This window comes from Onychostruthus taczanowskii, unplaced genomic scaffold (assembly GCF_017590055.1).
Source record: "Onychostruthus taczanowskii isolate IOZ18803 unplaced genomic scaffold, ASM1759005v1 scaffold97, whole genome shotgun sequence".
Taxonomy (NCBI): Eukaryota; Metazoa; Chordata; class Aves; order Passeriformes; family Passeridae; genus Onychostruthus; species Onychostruthus taczanowskii.
In genome coordinates, this window is record NW_024507768.1 from 138407 (window position 1) to 158604 (window position 20198).

The 20198-nt window shown below is 52.4% G+C and overlaps 1 protein-coding gene across 3 annotated transcripts; it reads left to right on the top strand.

The window, feature by feature from the left end:
- Nucleotides 1-4021: 4021 nt before the first annotated feature.
- SLC16A1 (solute carrier family 16 member 1) lies at nucleotides 4022-19606 on the top strand. Of its 3 annotated transcripts, none has more exons than XM_041426990.1 (5): nucleotides 4022-4078; nucleotides 12580-12837; nucleotides 16229-16372; nucleotides 16833-17696; nucleotides 18112-19606. In XM_041426990.1, the coding sequence occupies exons 2-5, from the start codon at nucleotides 12621-12623 to the stop codon at nucleotides 18375-18377; spliced, it is 1491 nt and encodes a 496-aa protein (XP_041282924.1). In that variant the 5' UTR covers nucleotides 4022-4078; nucleotides 12580-12620; the 3' UTR covers nucleotides 18378-19606. The 3 variants fall into 3 exon arrangements, with proteins under 3 accessions (XP_041282924.1, XP_041282926.1, XP_041282925.1); XM_041426992.1 differs by lacking the exon at nucleotides 4022-4078 and adding an exon at nucleotides 11278-11386; XM_041426991.1 differs by lacking the exon at nucleotides 4022-4078 and adding an exon at nucleotides 11310-11436.
- The last annotated feature ends 592 nt before the right edge of the window (nucleotides 19607-20198 follow it).

The following is a 20198-nucleotide window of genomic DNA, read 5'->3' on the forward strand; positions in this document are numbered from 1 at the left end:
TTATTTGCTGAGCCCCCACCTTTTCCTCCCCACCCCAAGAACAGGAATAGAGTCATTAAAACAGCATGTTCTGGGACAGTGGAGGTCCCATGGGAGAGCTGGACACAGCAAGAAGTACACCCACTAGTGTGGCCTGACTGAGTACCCTTGCCTCTTGCCTCAGGGGTCCCTAGCTCTGCCAGAAGGCTTTTGGACGAAGATGATCCCAGCATCTGGTGTATGTAGTAGAACAGGATCTTGTGCTGGTCTGACTGGTTTGGGTGACCCCAGTGTGGCTGGGATGCAGTTGAGTGTTCATCCAGCAGCCTCACCTCTGTGTCTCCTCTGTGATGATGCTCCATTCCATTGGGCTCTCACTCCCTGGGGTGATATTCACCTACCAAGCCCCTCATGCCAGAGGAAGCACCAGCCCCTTTCCCTGCCTGCCTGGAGGCACTGGCAGCACTGGCTATAGACCTTAAAGGATGAGTTACCTGCTTGAGTGAGGACTGGTGCTGCCAAGACATGCTAGTCAGGCAGCCAGCACTTGGGAAAGAAGGAAGGAGAATGTGGAAAGAACAAGCCACTGCACTGGGAACATATGGGATGGCAATCAGGGAACGACAGCAGCCTACATACTCCTTAATGAGAGAGGACACTGAACAGCCTTACTTTCCTCTGGCCCAGGAATGGAGGGGCAGGAGGAATAGAGATACTATTTCTTGTGCCAGTTAAGTTCCTTGGCAAAAGGTGACATGCTTGTGCAGGCTGCAACATGAGGGGCTCATTGAACAGAACCAGGGAGCTCTTACCCCAGAGCATGAGGAAGAGGCACAGTGCAAGGGACAAGGGAGGACTACAGCAATGGTGACATCTCAGCTTTTGCCATGTGGTCTCCATGAGGTCAAGATTCACTTATTTCTAGGCAAGCTCTCCAAGGAAAGGATGCTTCTCCTGGCAGCAAAGAGCAGGAGTGGCAGCTGCCAGGATGCAGCTGGAGCCAGCACAGCCTTCTCTTTCTTAGCCAGGTCAAAGCAAATGCAGCAGGCAAAGCTCTCTACAGGGCACAGTTACCCTCTTCCCATCTGGAACAGCAGGACCAGCTGTCTTGCCGCCACTTGCCTCTGACTGCCACCAGCCCACACCATCCTCCTCGCTGCCCTTCCCCTGGAGCTCACAGTGAGGTGGCAGTCCCTTTTGGTCAGGGCTTCTGATAAAGACTACAGGGGATTATCCTCTTTCTGCTAGCCTCACATCATCTCATAAGCCAAATCACTGTCTGTCTCACCACTCACTGGTAACATGGTGCCCCAATGCCAATTTTGATAAGGACTTATTTCCACTGCCACTAGGTAGCAAGTATGGGGTTCTTCATGCTGGCAAATGCAGGTCTCCCTGACATGGCCACAAGGGTCAGGATCCAAGGGGGATCTTTGGGGAGACACAACCCTGTTAAGTGCTGGTCTGCATCGCTGGGGGACACGCGTGTGAACCGGTGGCAACAGAGCAGCAATGGGAGTCCAGACAGGCAAAAAGTGTTGATCTAAATGAGCATAAAAATGAACACAACTACACAGGTCTTCCATGGCGATAGTGGCCATTTTGAACATCTTAGCAGGTCCTTTCTTTCTAAGGCAGATTATTTTCTAAACAATGGCAGAGGCTGTTACACCAATACACCCTTGAACAATGCCGTACCTATATCATCCATGGAGGAGAACTTGCATGTTCCGTAAGGACAGTGATCTGATGCCTTCTCTTCTCATGGGGTAAACTCGGAGCCTGGAAACCCAGTTGAAGTGAAATGTCAATCCAAAAGCTCAGAAAACCCTTTTCCAAAGCCTAGTCAGGAAATTAGGATGGATATCTCAATAGAACAGACTTTCCGAAGAGATTTCCAAGAATTCCTGGATTTGGACTCACGTTGTTACTTCTCTTATCAAGCAGGACATGCGTATTCATGACAGATGAGGACTAGACTTCTACATCTGCTACAGACATTAATTGCAAGAGAAATCAGAACTAGAGGTCCTTAGTGTCTACAGTGGAACACAGAAAACCTGAATTTGTACTGCTCTGCTGAGGCCTCTCACATTCTGGAAATGAAATGGTTTGGCTGTCCCGGATGCTGAACTTGATTAGTGTCCACCAGAAATGCAGTCAGAAACAGGACTGCGAGGCTGCTTAGTGTTGCTTTTCAAGGACAGCTTTGTTGCTCAATATCCTGAAACAATATCCTGTTTTCCTCACAAGAAAAAAATTCCTAATAGGATTATTATTAAATCCGTCTTTTAAAGGAGACAAAAATGCAGCAACACAGAGCAGGAAAGACTCCTTCCCATTTTCAGTAAGATGGAGAAGCAGCAGGAACCACAGAAGCAGGAACACCAGAGATGTCCTGCAGCTTCTCACCTGCCCTTCCAGTCCATCGCTGCTCTGGCAGCTCCCTGCTCACTTGAGCTCTGAAATCCCTGGCCTCTTGTTTTGCACATTGCTCTAAAACCCACACTCTAGGGCATTGCACATCAGTGCCAGATGAAAGACATGCTCTCTGGCTTCATTCATCCCAGCAGCACTGGGTCTTCTCAAAGGAAACTGGAAGACCATGTCCCACCTGGGATTCACCACAGCACTTCCCACTGCTCATCCCCAGCAGAGCAGAGCACTTGAGCCTAGGCAGGATCTTAACAGCAGAGCCAAGTGGCACTTTGAGTTGGATCCAAAATTGCCTCTTTGAATTGTTATTTATCTTGTTGTTTCAGCAAAACAGAGCACGGGCCTCTCCCTGCTCAGTCACACAGGAACAGATGGATCAAGAGATCCTCCCACCCACTCACTCTTTGGGTTATGGTGTCTCACCTCAGAAGTGGGTGAAAGAGTTGGTTGTAGTCCCTGGCCTTTTATTGAGTGCACCTGGTCCATTCAGTGCCTCAACACGCTCAGAGTATGCCCGTGACCATGCTTGCTGTGATGGAGGAGCAGTGGTTCTTTTGATATGGAAGAGCTGGTACCCCCCCACGGCTGCTCTGTCTCCATCTGTGGAGAGTCACTGTTTATTCCTTTCTTTCCCTTCCTTGACTCACAGTTGGACTACACCACTCTTCTTTTGGCTGTGAAGCAAATCAGAGCATTACACATGCAACCCAGAAGTCAAGTAGCAACATTAGGCTTTGGGAGACAGCAACCAAAGAAAAACATGTCCAGCTAACAGTCCCTTTGGGCAGGACTTGGGACATGCAGGGGGTGAAGAACATGGGATGCACGGCTGCCACAGGCTGGCTTGCATCCAGAGATGAGGAGCTCTGCTTGGGATGGGAACGAGCTGCCAGCAAGGGCTCTCCCACGCACCATTTGGCATGCAGAGCCTGGGACTGTTCCATCCTGCAGGACCAAATTGTGAGTGCTCCTTCACATCTCTGGGTACAAAGGTCCAGCTGAAATAACTGTGATCAACAACAAATGCCCCCCCCAGCAGTGTGTCCTTACCTTCGTGGGAGCACGCTAAGAAATGTTGTGGTGACCACAAAAGCACAATCATCAGGCAATGTATTTTAATGGATTTTCAGGGGCTGTTGTGTTTTAATACAGACACTGTGCTGCACTCTGCACCTGAAGGGGTCCAGGGCCACCAGGGGCAGGACCAAGTCTGCTAGGATTGGGGCCAGGATCCCAGGAGTGGGGTCAGGGCCCCCAGGAGCCGGGCCAGGATCCCCAAGAGCAGGGCCAGGACAGCATGAGCGGGGTCAGGACTCCCGGGAGCGTGTCCAGGACCCCCGGGAGGGATGAGGGCCCGGCAGTGAGGGGCAAGGGGATCCTCTGTTCCCGCCTAGTGAGTGGAACTCCTGCGCCGAGTCACCCCGTGGAACAAGTTCAGGGAAGTCCCGCGCTGCCGCTGCGCCGGGCAGTGTCATCCGGGCCGGCCTCCCAGCACACTCGGCCCCAAAGCCCGTCCCGCCGCCACCGGGGCCCCGTGGGGCCGTGGCGGGCCGTGCCGGGCGGGCCGTGCCGGGCGGGCCGTGCCGGGCGGGCCGTGGGAGTCCAGCGCCCTTATAGCGGCGGGGGCGGGGGCGGCCGCACTCGGCGGCGGCGGTACCCGCAGGTAGGGCGCGGGCGGCACACGTGGCGCGACGGGACGGGCGAGCGAGCGGGGGGGACTCGGGGTCAGGCCCCGGCTCTGGGAGCCCCACGCGCTCTGGCGGCTCCGCGCTCCCCCGGGCCGCAGCTCCCGGCCCGGCTGCGAGGTCCTGGAGCCGGTGATGGTCCTGGGCCGTTCCTGGGGCGGGGGCCAGCCCCTGTGGCCGGTCGCGCAGCCCGTCCGTTCGGTGGCCAGTTGGTTCCACACCGGCGTTTCAGGCTGTGTTGGAACTGCCGCTTCGGTCTCCCCCGCCCCCTCGCGGAGGGGGGAGCCATGTTTTGTTCCCGCTCTGGTATGGCCGCGTGGTGAGGATCCCTCAGCGCCCTGCCCGCCCCCGTCCCTCTCTCTCCGGCAGTAGCACCCTGCGGTGGGGTTTCCCCGGCCTCCTCATCCCGGCGAACGGTGAGGATGGATGGTGGTGGCCTCGGGGGGCCCGGGCAGCCCAGTTGCCCCGAGGTGGGGTTCCCTGTCCTGGGGAGCTCCTCGTTTCCCCTGCCCGGCCCCTCAGGCCGCTCCCCTGCGTGTTTATGGGGCCGCGCGGGGGAATCTCCGCACCGTTTGATAAACTCCGGGGCGCAGGGAGGAGGTGATCACTGTGCGTGTTTGGCTCTTGATAAAGGCAGGGAGGGCCTGGAAGCTGCGTGGGAGCCATGTCCTGGGAGTGGGTCTGTGGTATTGGGGTGCACGGGGGTACCCCCCGTCCCCATGGGGAGCACTCCTGCAGCCTTCAGCATCTGGGTGAGCCCTGCGTCGCGGTGCCGCTCGTGCCGCCCTTCAGGTGACTCCTCTTGGCAGGTGCTCAGAGCTGCACCTCGGGCCTTCGAGGCTGCTCGGGTGGGTGAGTCACCCAAGTCCTTCAGCACCGTGATCCCCTGCTGGCTGTGCGGGATAGACTGCAGAACCGTGCTCCAGCTCCAGGAAAGGTGCCTTTAGAGCTTGTTTCTGCCTTGCTTATGGAGGAGGTGGTAGTATGGCCTTGATGGCCCCATAGGTGTTTAGGGCATGCATCCCCCCTCTGGTGTGTGGATCACTCAGCTGGAGAGGCATTGCAATGACCAGCAGCAGAAAGCTGGGGCTGCTAGAACTCAGTGGTGGCTGCTGGTAGCTTACACTCGCTGGGCAGCAAGTGTCAGAACACTCCTAGAGCCAACACCTACCGGCTCTGGTCCTGGGGTCTGCTCTGGTTGAAGCCTGGTGGCCTCTGGCAGGTGTTTGTTGGCCCCAGGGTGAGATGCTCAGGGAGCTTAGCGGGGCTGGGCTCCAGACATGCTGCTGGAATGCTTCAGCCAGGGTGGGTGTTGCAGGTCGGGCAGGAGTCCTGCAGCTGAAGGGTGCACAAATGCATCATGAAAGTGAACAATGCCGGAGGGTTTGAAAGCTGACTCAGGCAAAGGGGATGAGTGTGAACAGGAGGATCATAAGGAAATTTTGAATTGTATTTTTGGCAGGAGAGGTGGAATTCATGTTCTGAAACAGTAAATGGCCTGAGTGCTCACACCCTGCCCTTTAAGTGTGGACCTTTTGCACAAGGGTTACTCCTGTTCTCCAGCTTCAGGTTTTTTGCTGAGGAAGAAGATGGTTTTTCTTAGTTGCATCATAAGGGAGCAGGTATAATGATTCTGGTTTGTGCCTTTCTGTGAGCCTTAAGTCTTTTTGTGGTGCACAGGCATCCCATTTTCATGCTAAGTGAGGTAATTTAGTGCTGTTGGATTCTCCTGGGTGTCTTTGCGCTGAGGTTTCCTTGGCTGTGTCTGGAAGGAAAGGAGCAGTGCTGAGAAATGGGCCAGGGCAGGGAGCAGCTGGGGGTGTGCTGGGTGTAAAGAAACTCCCCCAAGCTCCTGATAGTGCCTTTGTTGGGAAGGAACTTCTTTGGTCTTAGATGAACCTCCGGGGTGAAGCACCTCCCAACTAGAAAAAAAGTTCTGCTAGTGTATGGCAAATCTGTCTGTGGGGGTGCCTGTGGCTGTCCTAGCTCCTTGGAAAGGTGTGAAACATTGTTCCCGTGCAGGAGGTGTTACCTGGAAAAGGTGTGAATGGTCGCGTGTGCTTTCTCTTGGCTCCTATTTGGCACAGTTGGCCTGATTTATCTGGCAGCTAAGGTGGAAAGTACCCAGTGACTTTAATGCTGTCATTTTATATCTCCTTTATGAGGAGTTGAAAAGCTGCACGTAGGCTTGGGGGGTGCATCTCATTAGGCCCTGTAGTACAAATCTACTGTTGCACTTTTATGGCTTTTCCCATTTCCTCCTGTGGAATCAGCCTATAACAGACTCTTAAGAAAGTGGGAGCCTCTCACTAGTGGTATCGGTATGACTCACTGTATCCTTAGAGCCGCTGCAGTGTAGTTTTGTAGCTAGGGAAAATCCACGTGGGGCTGTAGTGAATTACTGAAACCAATCACCGGAGTGCTTCTGGGCCCTTGGTGTGACCTCCTGTCCTGCCTCCATCCCAGTGCTGCTTTGGTCCTGGTTTGAGGGCTGGGATTGTGGTGTGAGTGTCCCATTTCCATCCGTGTACTCCTGGGTGCTTGGTGTGACCTCCTCTCCCACCTCCACCCTTGTGCTTTTGAGTCCTTGGTGTGCATGTCCCACCTCCATCCTGGTGCTTACTCCTCTGTGGTTTGAGGGCTTGAAGGTACCAATAATGTGGCAGTGGCTGGGATCAAAATTCAGACTCCTGCTCTTAGGCAAGAGACAGTTTGATGGTAACCACTGTGACTTTTTGTGATTTTGCAGCCCCCTGCTTTGCCAAGACACCCAGAGCTCTCTCTGGCTGGCACTGCGGGTCTCTAATGAAAGAATGCCGATGCTATTCCATACTACATTTTTCTCATTCTGAGGATTTCTGGGCGGGCACAGGGTGTCCTGGGAGCGTTCCTGAGCACCGCTAGTGCAGGGAGGATCAACTCTGTGTCCTGGCAGAGCACAACTTGTGCTCAGGGAACTGGGGAACTCTGTGCAGGGGCTTGAGCACCTCCTGTCCCCTCCTGAGACAGGGGCTTTGCTGGCAGCTGGTGCCATGAGAATCCCTTTCCCTATGGATGGGGGGACAGGTAGAGAGGGGACTCTAGGGGCTGAAGCTGATGTGAGCCCAGACTACATGCAAGAGCTGTTTGCTTCACATAATATTCTTGTAACTGGGCTAGAGGGCTCTAGAAGAACCATGACCACAGCCGGGGTCTGGTGTAAAAATAAGCCAGGCTTCCTCCCTTGGGCTTGTTGGTAGCTTGCTTAAGCTTGACTTCATGCTTTCTCACACCAGTAAGATGGTCGGTCCTTACTGAGCATTGCTGGTGCTAACAACCAGGCACAGCGGCCCCAGATGGGAGCTTCTCTGGTGGGCACAAATAGCCGCTCATTGGTTGGTTGGCTTCCCTCAAAGCTGCCAGCAAACCATCCCAACATCTCACTTTGCAGGGCAGCTTGCAGCCTTTCTTGCCCTGTGCCGTGCCGGGAGCATTTTGGGGGCTGGGGGGCTGTGTCCACCAGAGAGACCAATTGTGCGTGTCCAGGGAAAGACCGTGGTTGTGCCCGGTGGGGTGAGCAGGATGATCTGTGCCTCTGCGGGCTGAGGCTTGTGCTGCCAGTGGGGGAGCTGGAGGAGAGGAGCTGCCAATGCTGTGCCCCATGGCGTCTGTCTGTCTGCGTGCCGGTGTTGGCTCACCGGGCCGGCAGACCGGGGCATGTCTGGGAGTGCGTTGGCCATTCCTGGTGGGAAGAGGCACTGAGTGGGCTGAGCTGCTTCTGGCCAAAACCTTGAGCTTGCCTGTGCGGGCTGCTGGCCTTGAGTGAGCCGTGCCTGTGCAGCTGACCTTGGCTCACCCTGGCAGCAAAGGCTGGGGCTGAGCAGGGCCTCAATTGACTATTGTCCTGGTGCAGGGCCCTTGGAAGTGCGGGGGAGTCACGTAGGCCATGTGCTGCCAGGTTAAACCCTGGCTGTGGGTGCCTGCTGGAATTAGAGCTCTGTGCATAATGCTCTAAACCCGCTTAAAACTGGTGAAAGTGGTGTCTCAACTCCTGACAATCTCTATTTCATCTCACTTCAGGCCAGAAAAAGGCCAAACTTGAAGCTGTAGAGTGTTATTGGCTGTGAACAGCTGGTGATTGGCAGCCCCTTCATTTCCCTAGCAAGAGATCTCAGTTTACTTTGAGGGATCAGAAGGAGAGATTCTGGGGGTCTGCCAGCTCCCCATGTTGGGCAAATGTCCCATGGATGTTTATGGCCCTGTGCTGAGCACTGGAAGAGCTTCTTGTGTGAGCTGGGCTTGGGGGATGGATGTTGCTAATTCTTTGGGCTGGATTGATGGGAATGAGCTCCTGGGGAACAGCATCCCCCTTTCTGCTGGGGGTTTGATGGAAGAGCTCCATCAGGGAGTGCAATCTCTGCTGCTAGCAAGGGGCAGCTTTGTGCCCATCCTGCCTGGCCTAGGTGTTTCACTGATGGCATTCCCAGACCAAAGGCTGGGTCCAGCTTACAAGGGCACAAGGTGCCCAAATGGCCATTGGATAGCTGGGACATCCCCTCTTTTTGCTGTGGAGATCCTTCTCTGGGCAATGCTATGTCCATCTCAGAAGCTGGGGGAGCACAGGAGGAACAGGAAGCAAAGACAGCAGGGCTGGGATGAGCCAATGTGGATTTCACACCTACTAAGATGCCAGATGAACCTCTGCTGGCTGCAGCACAAATCGGTGTGGGCACTAGGCTGATGGTAGGTTGTGGGAGAAAGATGTGGGTCTCTCAGCTTGTCCTGCTCCATGGAGCAAGAGTTGAGCTCCCTGCCTGCCCTGCTTCAGTTCCCAGGTACTCTGAGAGCCCTGCTCCAGGGGAAAGGCTTTGTGAGCTCAAAGAGCAGCAGGTGCCACCGAGTGTATACCCACTGTAGGGAAGCCTTGAGCTGGAGGGATGTGTGAGCAGAGGCAGAGGTGTGTTGTGCCTGGGCAGGGCCTCTGCTTGGATTGGGGGAATGTCCCTCTTCCTTTGACCCAGAAAGGAGTGGTGTGAACCACTTCAATAAAGGCTTTGCCCCAGAAACACTTTGGGGCATTTGCAGTGCTCTATAAATGTGAGCCTCTGTCCTTCTGTGCTGGAGTCCTGCCAATCTGAGCTTTCAAAAGTGCAGCAATTTACTGCATTATGTAACTAAAAGTCTTGAAATCATACTGTTCTAGGCTCCTTTGGAGAAAGGATGACTGCTTGTGGGTGGGACCTAGGAGATGGCAGGGCTTTAGTCTCCTGAGGGATCTGTTTTGAGGTGATACCATCCTCATTGTCTCAATTCCTGCTCTCACTATTGCTGTGCAGAGGAGGGTGGCTGTAGGCTACCCATTCCTGTAGATTAGTCAGGACTTTTATAGGGAGCAGTTGCGATACTCACAGTCATTACTTGCTCTCATCAGTCTTAATTACTGCAAATATGGTTATTTTATTTCCTAATAGGGCAAACTGTAGCTGGCTGCCTGACAGCTGTGAATTTGATTTCTAATCACATCTTACGTGTTGCGGCTCTTCCAAAACAGAGCTGAAAATGTCATAACTATGTCTTCTGGTTGTTTTTGATTTTTTTATTTCCCTTTTTGCAAAAGGGAGGGAATCTTTCCAGTTGGGCTGGCTGCCTTACATGTGCTTCATTTTTTTTCCTCACTTGTTTGAAACTGCTTCTGTATGGGGGCAAGGAGTAAATAGTCAAGAAGCCTAACTCAGCTGAATCCTTATTTCTTAATAAGGATTTTCAGTGAGTCAGGGAAGAGTGTTGTGGCATGCAGAATTCTCTGTGTAAATTCTCTGGCATCAGACTTTAGGAATCTTTGGTCTCAAAACCTTGTTCAGCTCAAGGTTTTTTCACTGTGCCTCAGCAATGCAAGAGAGGTCATGTCTAACGTGCCAGAAGCCTTTTATTTTACAGAGAGATGCCACCTCAGCACCTGCAAGAGGAGAAATGCTGCTTGTAGGGGAAGAAAAAATAAATTAACCAAGCCACAGTCATTTTGGAGCAGTTGAGCTCCTTGGGAGCAGTGAAAGAATTAAACCAGTGTATATGTCTCAGGAACAAAAGGGAAAAATCCCCAACACCTCATCAAAACCTCCTCAGCCTTTGCCTTGGATGGCTTTTATTGCCTGTAGTTTTAATTAGTGCTCACAAGTAGATTATATTCCTTGCTGGGAGCTTTTACAGCCAACACCTGGTAGTTTCAGCTTTCAAAAGTGTTTTGGATAAATCATTGTGGTTGGATGATGCTTTAGGGTTCACTGAAGGCTGTGAAAGCTCAGTGTGACTCAAAGCAAGAGGTGGCAGAAGCTCCAGTGTGCAGCTTGTGTGGGGAGGGCATGTTCAGCAATTCCCAGTGCTCGTGGTGGGTGGGTGAGTGGGCTGTTCTGTGTTCCAAGAGACCAGACTGCACTGGGAGTCTCTGTGGAGCCTGGCCGTTCCTGTGGTGACTGCTGGTCCCACGTGGGTGCCCACAGGTGTGTGTTTCCCCAGGGATCTGCCTGCAGCCAGACACCAGAGATACGGGCTCATCCTGTTGAGTCCCAGAGAGGAAATCAGAAGAAACTGGCTCTGGTTCCTGGGCATAGTTCAGCTGTGGACGTGCCAGGGGCAGCGTCTTGTCAATGATTCCTTTGTTGCAGCGGCGGGTGGCTTGGAGCTGCTCATGATGGTCATGTGTTGCACTGGCCAGGATGCAGGAAATTACCCTGCCAGTGAAAAATCATTGTCTGGGTCACACTAAACTAGTCTTAGCAGCTTACAGAATCCGACCTCCTGTGCTTTTCTTCCTCTGGCCCCGTGTGGGTCTGGGCCATCACGGCAGCCAGGTGTCAGGTGGCTCTGACAAAACTGGTGCTGTATCAGATAACTGCTGCCAGTACCTCCAGTGCCAGGTAGGAAGGAGCAGGATCTCCCCATGACTCTGGATCACCAGCTGTGCTTCGGCCAGGACACCAGGATCCCAGCCTTGGATGTGCACCAAGTGACACAGAGTGAGTGAAAAGGCAGGAGCCCGTAGTCCTGTAGTGTGTGCTATAGGGACGTGCCAGGTAGATGCTGGCATGTCAGCAGCCATGGATGAGATGGTAATCGCTGTGAGCTGGGGCGGATACAGGCTATAAATAGGAGGCTGCACCTCTCTGAGCCAACACCACACTGCTTTGAAGTTGTCACTCTGCCTGGTATGACCTCAGGAGCTCTGGAAAAGACTGTCCTGCTTGAAGGTGGCTTTTATCTTGAGTGCAAACCTAAGCAGCAGAGAGCTGTGGAGTGAGGGGTGGACTCTGGTAAAGGAGCCTAATGCTGTCCCCTTGGCTGGTGGTGCTTCATACAGTGGGTGAGGTGGGGGTGTTTCTGGCTATGAGGCTGGGGAGGGCTGCAGCCCATCAGAAAATGCCTTCTGAAATCCCTGGGAGTACACGGAGTTCTGGGGCTGGTAGTGATTTCTGTTGCTTTGCATGTTGTGATCCTTGTTTGTGAGCAGCTGCCCTTGCTGCAGTTCCTTGCTGTGATGCCTTGTGCTGCTCTCAGCAGCTGGGACCAGCCTTCATTTGGAGTAACAGCGGCTCTGGAGTATGATCTAGTTTTGCTGCTGTGTGGGCCCATGCATGAACAGCCTGATCTTGATGGCTTCTGGATTGCTCCCAATCGGCCTCTCTGATTCCACACTTCAGCAAGCCTGAATGACATTTTCCTGTTTATTTTGTTTTCTAGTCACTTCTAGTTTTGAACTTTTTAGGTGAATTGTTTTTATACTTGGGTGCTTTGTGAAACCTGGAGGTGAACAAGGATGAGGGTTTGGATGCCGTAGGTGCCCTGCCAGGGCCAAACCACAGGGGAACCAGGTTCTGCTGGGACTGCTCTTTGTGGCTTCACCTCCCCCTTCTCTGGTGGCATATGGGAGCCTTCCTTGGTCACTGCTCAGGCTAAATTTAGCCATAGTCCCTGACCTTTGGGGATGGTGGGTGTGCTGTGACACCCGACTGCCCTTTTTCAGCAGAAACAGAGGTGTCCTGTTAGCTCATGCACGGGGACTTACTTCCCCTCAGTATGTCTGCATTTAATAACCTTGCTGTGCAGCTCCTGCTCTAGGTGGCCTGGGGCTTACTGGGATTTTGCAGTGCTGGGGTTGCACTCCTGGAGATGCTGTGGGAGCTCTGCCTGTGCAGATGAGTCCTGGCTGCTGTCACAGACACTGCCTGCCCTTTCCAGTTTGGGTCAGGGTACCGCATCTTAAATTTGTCACTTAAAAATGTGTGCTGACTGGGGTCTTAAAGGCCAGCTGCAATCTGAGCGTGTGCTTTGGAGTGGCCCCCTGTGCTGGTGATCCTGGAGTGCTCTCACCTCACGGATCAACTTTCCTCATGGTGGTGGGGGCACTGGTGCAGTGCCAGCCTTGCAAACAGAGCTTGAACCGTGCAGTTGTATGCCAGGAGCAGAGATTCTGCTTTCAGCTGAGGCAATGCTTTGTCCTTTGCAGATCTTTGATCCCCAACTGAATCATCGCCGACTTGACTCAAGATGCCACCGGCCATCGGAGGCCCTGTGGGATACACTCCTCCTGAAGGAGGATGGGGATGGGCTGTGGTCATCGGAGCCTTCATTTCCATTGGTTTTTCCTATGCCTTCCCCAAATCTATCACAGTGTTCTTCAAAGAGATTGAGGTCATCTTCAATGCCTCCAGCAGCAAAGTCTCCTGGATCTCCTCCATCATGCTGGCTGTTATGTATGCAGGAGGTAAGTGGGGTGGAATCAGTGGTACTTGTGCTCCTGCATCACAGCACAAGATGCTGCTCTCCTGCTGGGGCTGGTGATTCCCACCTGACTCTAGTGACAACATCCAAAAGTTTGCTAACACTTTGAATTCTCTCCTTATCTGAGAGCAAAACCTCCCTTAATGAGTTTTCTTAAAGGAGGTTGCTCAGAAAGTTCTGTTTAATGCCCAGAATGCAAAAACCGGGTTAATCTGTCCTCCTCTGCAAAGCTGTAAAATCTTTCCGGGGAATTAGGACTTGTGTAATTCTGCCCTTGTCCTTGTTACAGTGGGTTGCAGATGCTGTGTCTGCTCCCAGCATCCTCCGGAAGGGCCAGGGAGTTGCTGTGCTCCATGTGGCAGCCCTGCATTTAGGGGCACTTTCAGATAAGACATTGGGGCTTTTTTTGTTTTTTTCTTTTTTTTTCCCAATTCAGGGAATATGTATTCAGGGTGTATGTAGGGAGCTGTCCTCAGTTTCTCATCAGCTCACTTGTTCTTGGAGTGCACTGAAGCCTCGTGCCACATGTTACTGCTTGCTAGTGTCAAGCAGTGCCGTAGGCAGCTTGTGCTGTTTGAGGATGGTAGTGTGCCCTGAAGTACAGAGACATGAGCAGAATAAGGCAAACCCACCTAAACTAAAACAGCTCTCCTCTCTCCCCTGTCCTTCAGAAGCTGCCTTTTGAAGGCTTTTAACTCTCAAGCTGGGTACTTTATGCATGTTTTTAGTGGGTGAGGAGCATGCAGAATGTCCCTGGTCTCGAGACCCTGGGGTCTTGTATGTGCCTGCAAACACAGTGTTGTGCTGGGCTGAAAGAAACACTGTGAGCCTGATGTTGTGGCCACTTCAGAGGCAAATGGGAGCTTGTCCCTGCTGCCAGTCCCCAGCTGGCGAGTTGCCTGCAGCCTTGTTGGATTTGTGCATCCAAAGGAGCTGACGTCAGCTCCCGGCTGAGCACGAGGCTTTTCCTTTGCAGGGAACAGGCTCTGCTTTGTCCTCGCTCAGCTAGCGAAGCGACCAGCACATTTCCCTGCTCCAATGTTGTAACAAGCTTGTAAACCGTGTAACTGCCTTAATGAGACCCAATCTGGGCCATTCCTCCTCTCCCAATAGTTCAGAGCTGGTTCTTCTGGGGGCACTGTCTGGAGCTGCCTGGCAGCAGGGCTAAGAACTCCCTCCTCCAGTACTGGAGTAGTGGTTGTCCCCATGTCCCCCTCCCTCCATGTGATACTGTCTCTCCTGCTTCCACTGAACTATAGCCATTAAATTCCAGCAGCTGCTTGCCTGCTCTTGAGCTGCTTGCCCATATGCTGGGGGCAGGGATGCTGAAAGTACCCCAGAATCTGCCTGGGTGCGTTTTTCCCCCAGAAGGTGGTCAGGTACTGAACAGGCTACCCAGAACAGTGGCCACAGCCCCAAGACTGCCAGAGCTCAAGGAGCATTTTGGACAATGCTCTCAGGCAGAAAGTGGGATTGTCCTGTGCAGAGCCAGGAGCTGGACTGGATTCTTGAGAATCACTTCTATCTCAGGACTTTTTATTCATCCCCCAGCTGCTGAAGCACAGGAATCACTGCTGCCCCATTCATTCCTGTCTGAAACCAGACCCTGTACAGAGTCTGAATTGCACTGGAGCAGTCCCAGTGTGTATCCCTGTGTGCTGATTTCCCTGTGTCCTAGGACACCCTGCTTGCTTGGAGGCTGAAAAAGCAGTTCATCCTCTGGAATCTCACAGAGCTGGGGCAGCTTCTGTCCTGGGTAGGGCTAAGTGTGAGGAAGCAGCACATTTCCCTACAGCTGCCCTGTGCCATCACCATCAGGATGCATGGATGCCATGGTGTCAAATGCTCTTTTGTCAGCCCCACATTGGGATTAGATTCCATTACTTACATGTTTTTGGCAGCTTGAGCAATCAAGTTAGATCAGGTAATATTTAGTAAAAAATGCTTCCAGTGAATCTAGAAAATAGGCATGAGTGTGAATTATTTTCCTTTGGAAAAAAAAGGGGGAGATGGGGACAATTGCCCCTAGAGTACCTGGCATTGCCCAGCTGGGTGGCTTCCTCCTGATTGCCCTTTGGACCCTGCTGTTTCTGGGTGGACTTCCCGGAAGAAAGGCTGTAGCTGCCTTTAGACTCTTCAGGGGCATCACGTTTGCTGAGTTCAAGGTTCAGGTTTTGCAAAGTGCTGAGTGCTCTGTGGGACTTGCGATGTGGCAGCTCCCAGGTGCTGCTGCTGCTGCCTCTCATAGGATCAGAGCCATGGCCCATCCCTGGTGGCATTGCTTTGGAGCCTCTGGTAGCAGAGAGCAGAATGCTGTGGGGCTGGGAGCAGCCTCTGCAGCACCAAGCCTTCTGTAACCTGCTCCAGGCTTTGTTTAAACTGGGCAAAAAGGTCAAGTACCATCTGAGGACCCATGAATAACATGTTGACAACCTCTCTGTCTGTTAATGGCAAAGCAAGGTCTGTTAATATTCAATGGATGTTCATTCAGTGTATTTAAATACATTTTAGTGTCTGTAGAGCATGCTTGGCAGTCTCTAATCACTGTTTGCTTTGGATTAAAGCTTCTGATACTGAAGCACTTAAAAGGGCAATTGGGCCCTGTCTGCATTAGGGGTAGCAGTGAAAACAGAAGCATCCCTTCTCCTGGGGCACTGCTGCTTCTCCCCAAGCCCCAGGCTTCACCTGCACCCAGAGAAGGTGTTTCCTCACAGCTTCATCTAGTCTTGATCAGAAACCTCTGGCAGGAGATGTGCAGTTGCTTTGTGGCTGAGACCCCAGTCCATGGTGGGTGGGTGGCTGCAAGTAGGGCAGAGTCCACAGCACAGCATGAGGCAGGTGGCTTCGGCCTGTCCCAAAGCCCTGTCTCTGGGGGCAGCTGGTGGCCAGGCAGCTCCTATTTCAGCCCACAGAGGGCAACTTGCTCAGAGAAGTCAAAACTTTCTGTGCTTCAACAATTCTCTCTCTTATGCTGGGTTTAGATTAGATATTTAGGAAGAAATTCTTCTGTGAGGGTGATGAGGCCTGGGCAGAGAAGCCTAGGAAAGCTGTGTCTTCCCCATCCCTGGAAATGTTCAAGACTGGGTTGGATGGGACTTGCAGCAACTTGTTCTAGTAGAAAGTGTCCTGCCCATGGCAGGGAGCTGGAACAAGATGATCTTTAAGGTCCCTTCCAACCCAAACCATTTTGTGATTCTCTTATCTCCAGCTGCCTCTGAACCTCCTGTCCTTTCCCCTTACCTCAGTTCCTTCACTGGGAGTAGCAATGCTTTGTGGAAGATGGAATCCTCTGACAGTATAGCTGCAGTGTGCTTGCATGTGTGTTTGGTCTCGAAGATAACTCCTCTCTGGATGCATCTCCTTTGTTTGCCCAGGTCCCATCAGCAGCATCCTGGTGAACAAGTATGGCAGCCGGCCCATCATGATCGCAGGCGGCTGCCTCTCCGGCTGCGGGCTGATCGCAGCCTCCTTCTGCAACACAGTGGAGGAGCTCTACTTCTGTGTTGGGGTCATAGGGGGTAAGTGATAGCTCTGCCCTGGTGGGGCAGTGAAAGGAGCAACTTCAACACAGTCATTATCAGTTCATGTCTGAATTTGCATAAATTCTGGTTCTTGTCACTGCCTGGGTGCCTCTTCAGCTGGCAGCAGGGGCTGACTCCTGCTCATGCCAGCTGGGAAGTGGGTGGGTCAGGTGTTGGAATGGACTGTCTGGGGCACTGGTGGAATCACCATCCCTGGAAGTGTTCAAAAAGCGTGTGGATGTCACCTGGGGACATGGGTTAATGGGGACTTGGCAGTGCTGGGGCAGTGGTTGCTCCATGATCTTAGAGGGCTTTTCCAACTTAAATGATTCCATGATTCTAAATTGCAAATGGAGCTGTGAACTCCCCAGAACTGAAACCCCACTTGTTTTACCAGCCCTTCTGCCAGTGCTGCTGGAGGCATCCAAGCCTTGAGCCCCTTGTCTCTCTCCTGCAGGCCTTGGACTTGCCTTCAACCTGAACCCTGCCTTAACCATGATTGGCAAGTACTTCTTTAAGAAGCGGCCACTGGCCAATGGGCTGGCAATGGCAGGCAGCCCTGTCTTCCTCTCTACTCTGGCACCCGTCAACCAGCTCTTCTTTGGCATATTTGGCTGGCGTGGCAGCTTCCTCATCCTGGGTGGCCTCCTGCTGAACTGCTGCGTGGCTGGATCCCTGATGCGGCCCATAGGTCCCAAGCCAGATCAGATGAAGAAAGAGGCCAATAAGGAAGTGCAGCAGGAGGCTGGGAAAGCGGGGAAAAAGGATGATGGTGACACCAGCACAGACCTCATTGATGGAAAGGCCAAGAAAGAGAAGAGCTCAGTCTTCCAGACAATCAACAAATTCTTGGACCTCTCTCTATTCACACACAGGGGCTTCCTGCTCTATCTGTCAGGCAATGTAATCATGTTCTTCGGGTTGTTTGCTCCCTTGGTCTTCCTCAGCAATTATGCAAAGAGCAAGAAGATTGCTAGTGACTCTGCAGCCTTCCTGCTCTCCATATTGGCCTTCGTGGACATGGTGGCCAGGCCTTCCATGGGACTGGTGGCAAACACCAAGTGGGTCAGACCCCGCATCCAGTATTTCTTTGCCATCTCCATTATTTACAATGGGGTTTGCCACCTCTTGGTCCCCATGTCCACCAGCTATGCTGGCTTCTGCATTTATGCTGGCTTCTTTGGCTTTGCCTTTGGCTGGCTGAGCTCGATCCTGTTTGAGACCCTGATGGACCTGGTGGGAGCTCAGCGGTTCTCCAGCGCTGTTGGCCTGGTGACCATCGTGGAGTGCTGCCCTGTTCTTCTGGGACCCCCTATGCTAGGTAGGGTGTGCTGTGCCTGGAAAACTCGCTTGAGGACATGGTTTTAATGGGTGGTGCTGGGTTGGTGATTTAACTTGATGATCTTAAAGGTCTTTCCCAACCTTAATGATTCTATGATTCTTTGACTTTGGCTGTCCTGCTTGGACTTGCTGAGGGGTGGTGGGTTCCCTTGAGCCATGGGCAGGCCATGGCACTGGGGCAGTGGTCAGGAAACCACCCCAGCATCTGAGGAATGGCCAAGGAAGTGGGATCTGAACCTCTGGCACAGGGTAGGGGAGCAGGGAATTAAGGAATGTGGGACAGGTCCTTGTCTGAACGTGATGGTGATGGGCTTGGGATGCTCTTGGGAATATCTCCGTGACCTGGAGCTGCTTCTGGGGGCTTCTTGCTAAACTGTACCCTCTCTCTCTTTTAGGGAAACTCAATGACATGTATGGTGACTACAAGTACACATACTGGGCCTGCGGGGTTGTCCTGATAATCTCCGGGATCTACCTCTTCATTGGGATGGGCATCAACTATCGCCTGGTGGCCAAGGAGGAGAAAGCGAAGAAGGAAGGGAAGGGGGATGAGACCAACATTGATGAGGCTGGGAAGCAGAAGGAGGCAAAAAATGATGTGGCCCCCTCACCTCAGAAGAATGTGGAGGGTGGTGTCAAAGAGGAGGAGAGCCGCATGTGAGGGACCGGTGTTAGTCCCGGAGTGTCGGGGAAGCGCCGCTGCCCTGGTGCGGCGGCCAGGGCAGGGCTCTGCTGGCGCTGGGTGGCCGTAAGAAGTGTTTAAACCGGGTGTTCATTTTTAAACAGGCTCTGAATTGTCTTTCCATCTGTGTTAAACAAAGGTAACAGGACTACACATGCAGTATCCTCGTGTGTCCAGGGGCAGGGGGGCTTTTATAGTCTGGCTTTTTAACAGTAACATGAATGTACTAATATGTGCCTTACAGTCTCCATATCTAGCTGAATCTGAACGAGCCTTAACTCTAGACTGTGCTTTAGCTCTGTATTCTGCTTGGGGTCGGGGGGTGGGGGGATATGTGTGCATTTTGGGGAGTTTTGTTGTTAAAAAGCCATAAAAAGCAGGATACTGGATTTGTTGAAGCACAATGGGCTTCAGGGCCGGCCCTGGATGAATACTGCTTCACACGCTTCTTACTGCAGGTCCTCTGCAGGGGAGATGCAGGCATGGGGCAAGGTGCTCCTTAACCCCCATGCTCAGTGCCTCCTGGCTCTTTAGGTGATCTCTAGGTATGTTTTGAAAACACTTTAGCTACTGTAGTTCTTTTAAGTCCCTGTTTTTGTAGCTGTTCTCTCATGGGATATTCAGGTTGAAGAAAGATGGCTGTGGTTCTTGTTGGGCATCACCCACTCCAGGGCTGTGGCAGCCCTGCTTGCCCAAGCCTTCCTTGGAGAGTGTTGGGGTCCCCCCTGCCTCCCTACTCTGCCTCAGTAGTGCCTCTTCTCTGGTGTGAAATGGGCTCAGGTTGTGGTGCTGGCATTCACGCTGCTGTTGGCTGTGCTGCCCCATCCTGTCTGTGGGGTGGGCTTCCACCAGAGCATCCCATCCAGCCAAGTTTTGGGTGCCTGACCTTGGGCAGAGTGGTGAGGTGGGTGGAGATGGTACATCCCTGAGACTTTTTCTGCTTTGGCTCTTTTATCTGTTAGAGAAACCTCTTTTACTTGCTTCTGTTCAACTGAGATCTTAAGGCAGTGGATGCTGAACCTCTCACATCTAGGACACGGAGGGGGGAGGAAAGAATTTGTACGTATTTATTTTTTATTTTTTAGTGTTGGAAAATATCTCAACGTACGTGGAGCAGGTTAATGGCTCTCAAGTTCTAGTAAATGTTGATCAGAATTCATGTTAAGAGGCTTGAGTTTTTTCAAATAAACTTGTTTTTTTACAATTTACCTATCAAATGTTGAACTTCTTTCTTAGAAGTGAGATTTCTATGTGCCACATCCCCTAGATTTAGGGTCAGTTTTGGGGATAGGGTGAGTGGGACTGTGGTGGGGCTTGGCTCTCCACTTTCTGCTCCAGCACCCTGTGGAAGCTGGACACATACTGTGAGGGTGAGATGCCCCTTTCCAGCTGGAAGAGGAGGCTTTGGTTGGCAGTTAGGATGGCAACAGCAGTGTCCTCATGCACTCTGGTTTTAGAAACTATAAAAACCCTTGAGAACTCCCTTGATTTGTGAGTGGGAGGGACATGCACTTAAAAGCCTGAGTATTGTGCAGATGCTCTTGCTGTCTGTTTCCTTCCTAGCTGAGTGGAACGACACCTGTATGGGGCTGAAACTAAATGAGGGGTTAAATGAAGGTGGTCTTGAGGGAGTTCAGGGGTGTCTGAGTCTGTGGCAGGTTCAAGCCCTGCATTGCAGCTGCTCTCCTTGCTCTCCCTTGTCTGCAAGACCCCTTTTGCCTTTTTTTTTTGGTCTAAAGAGCTCATAAAGCAGCCTGGGTTGTTGGGGTTTTTTTAACACTAGATAATTAAGCCAGGGGA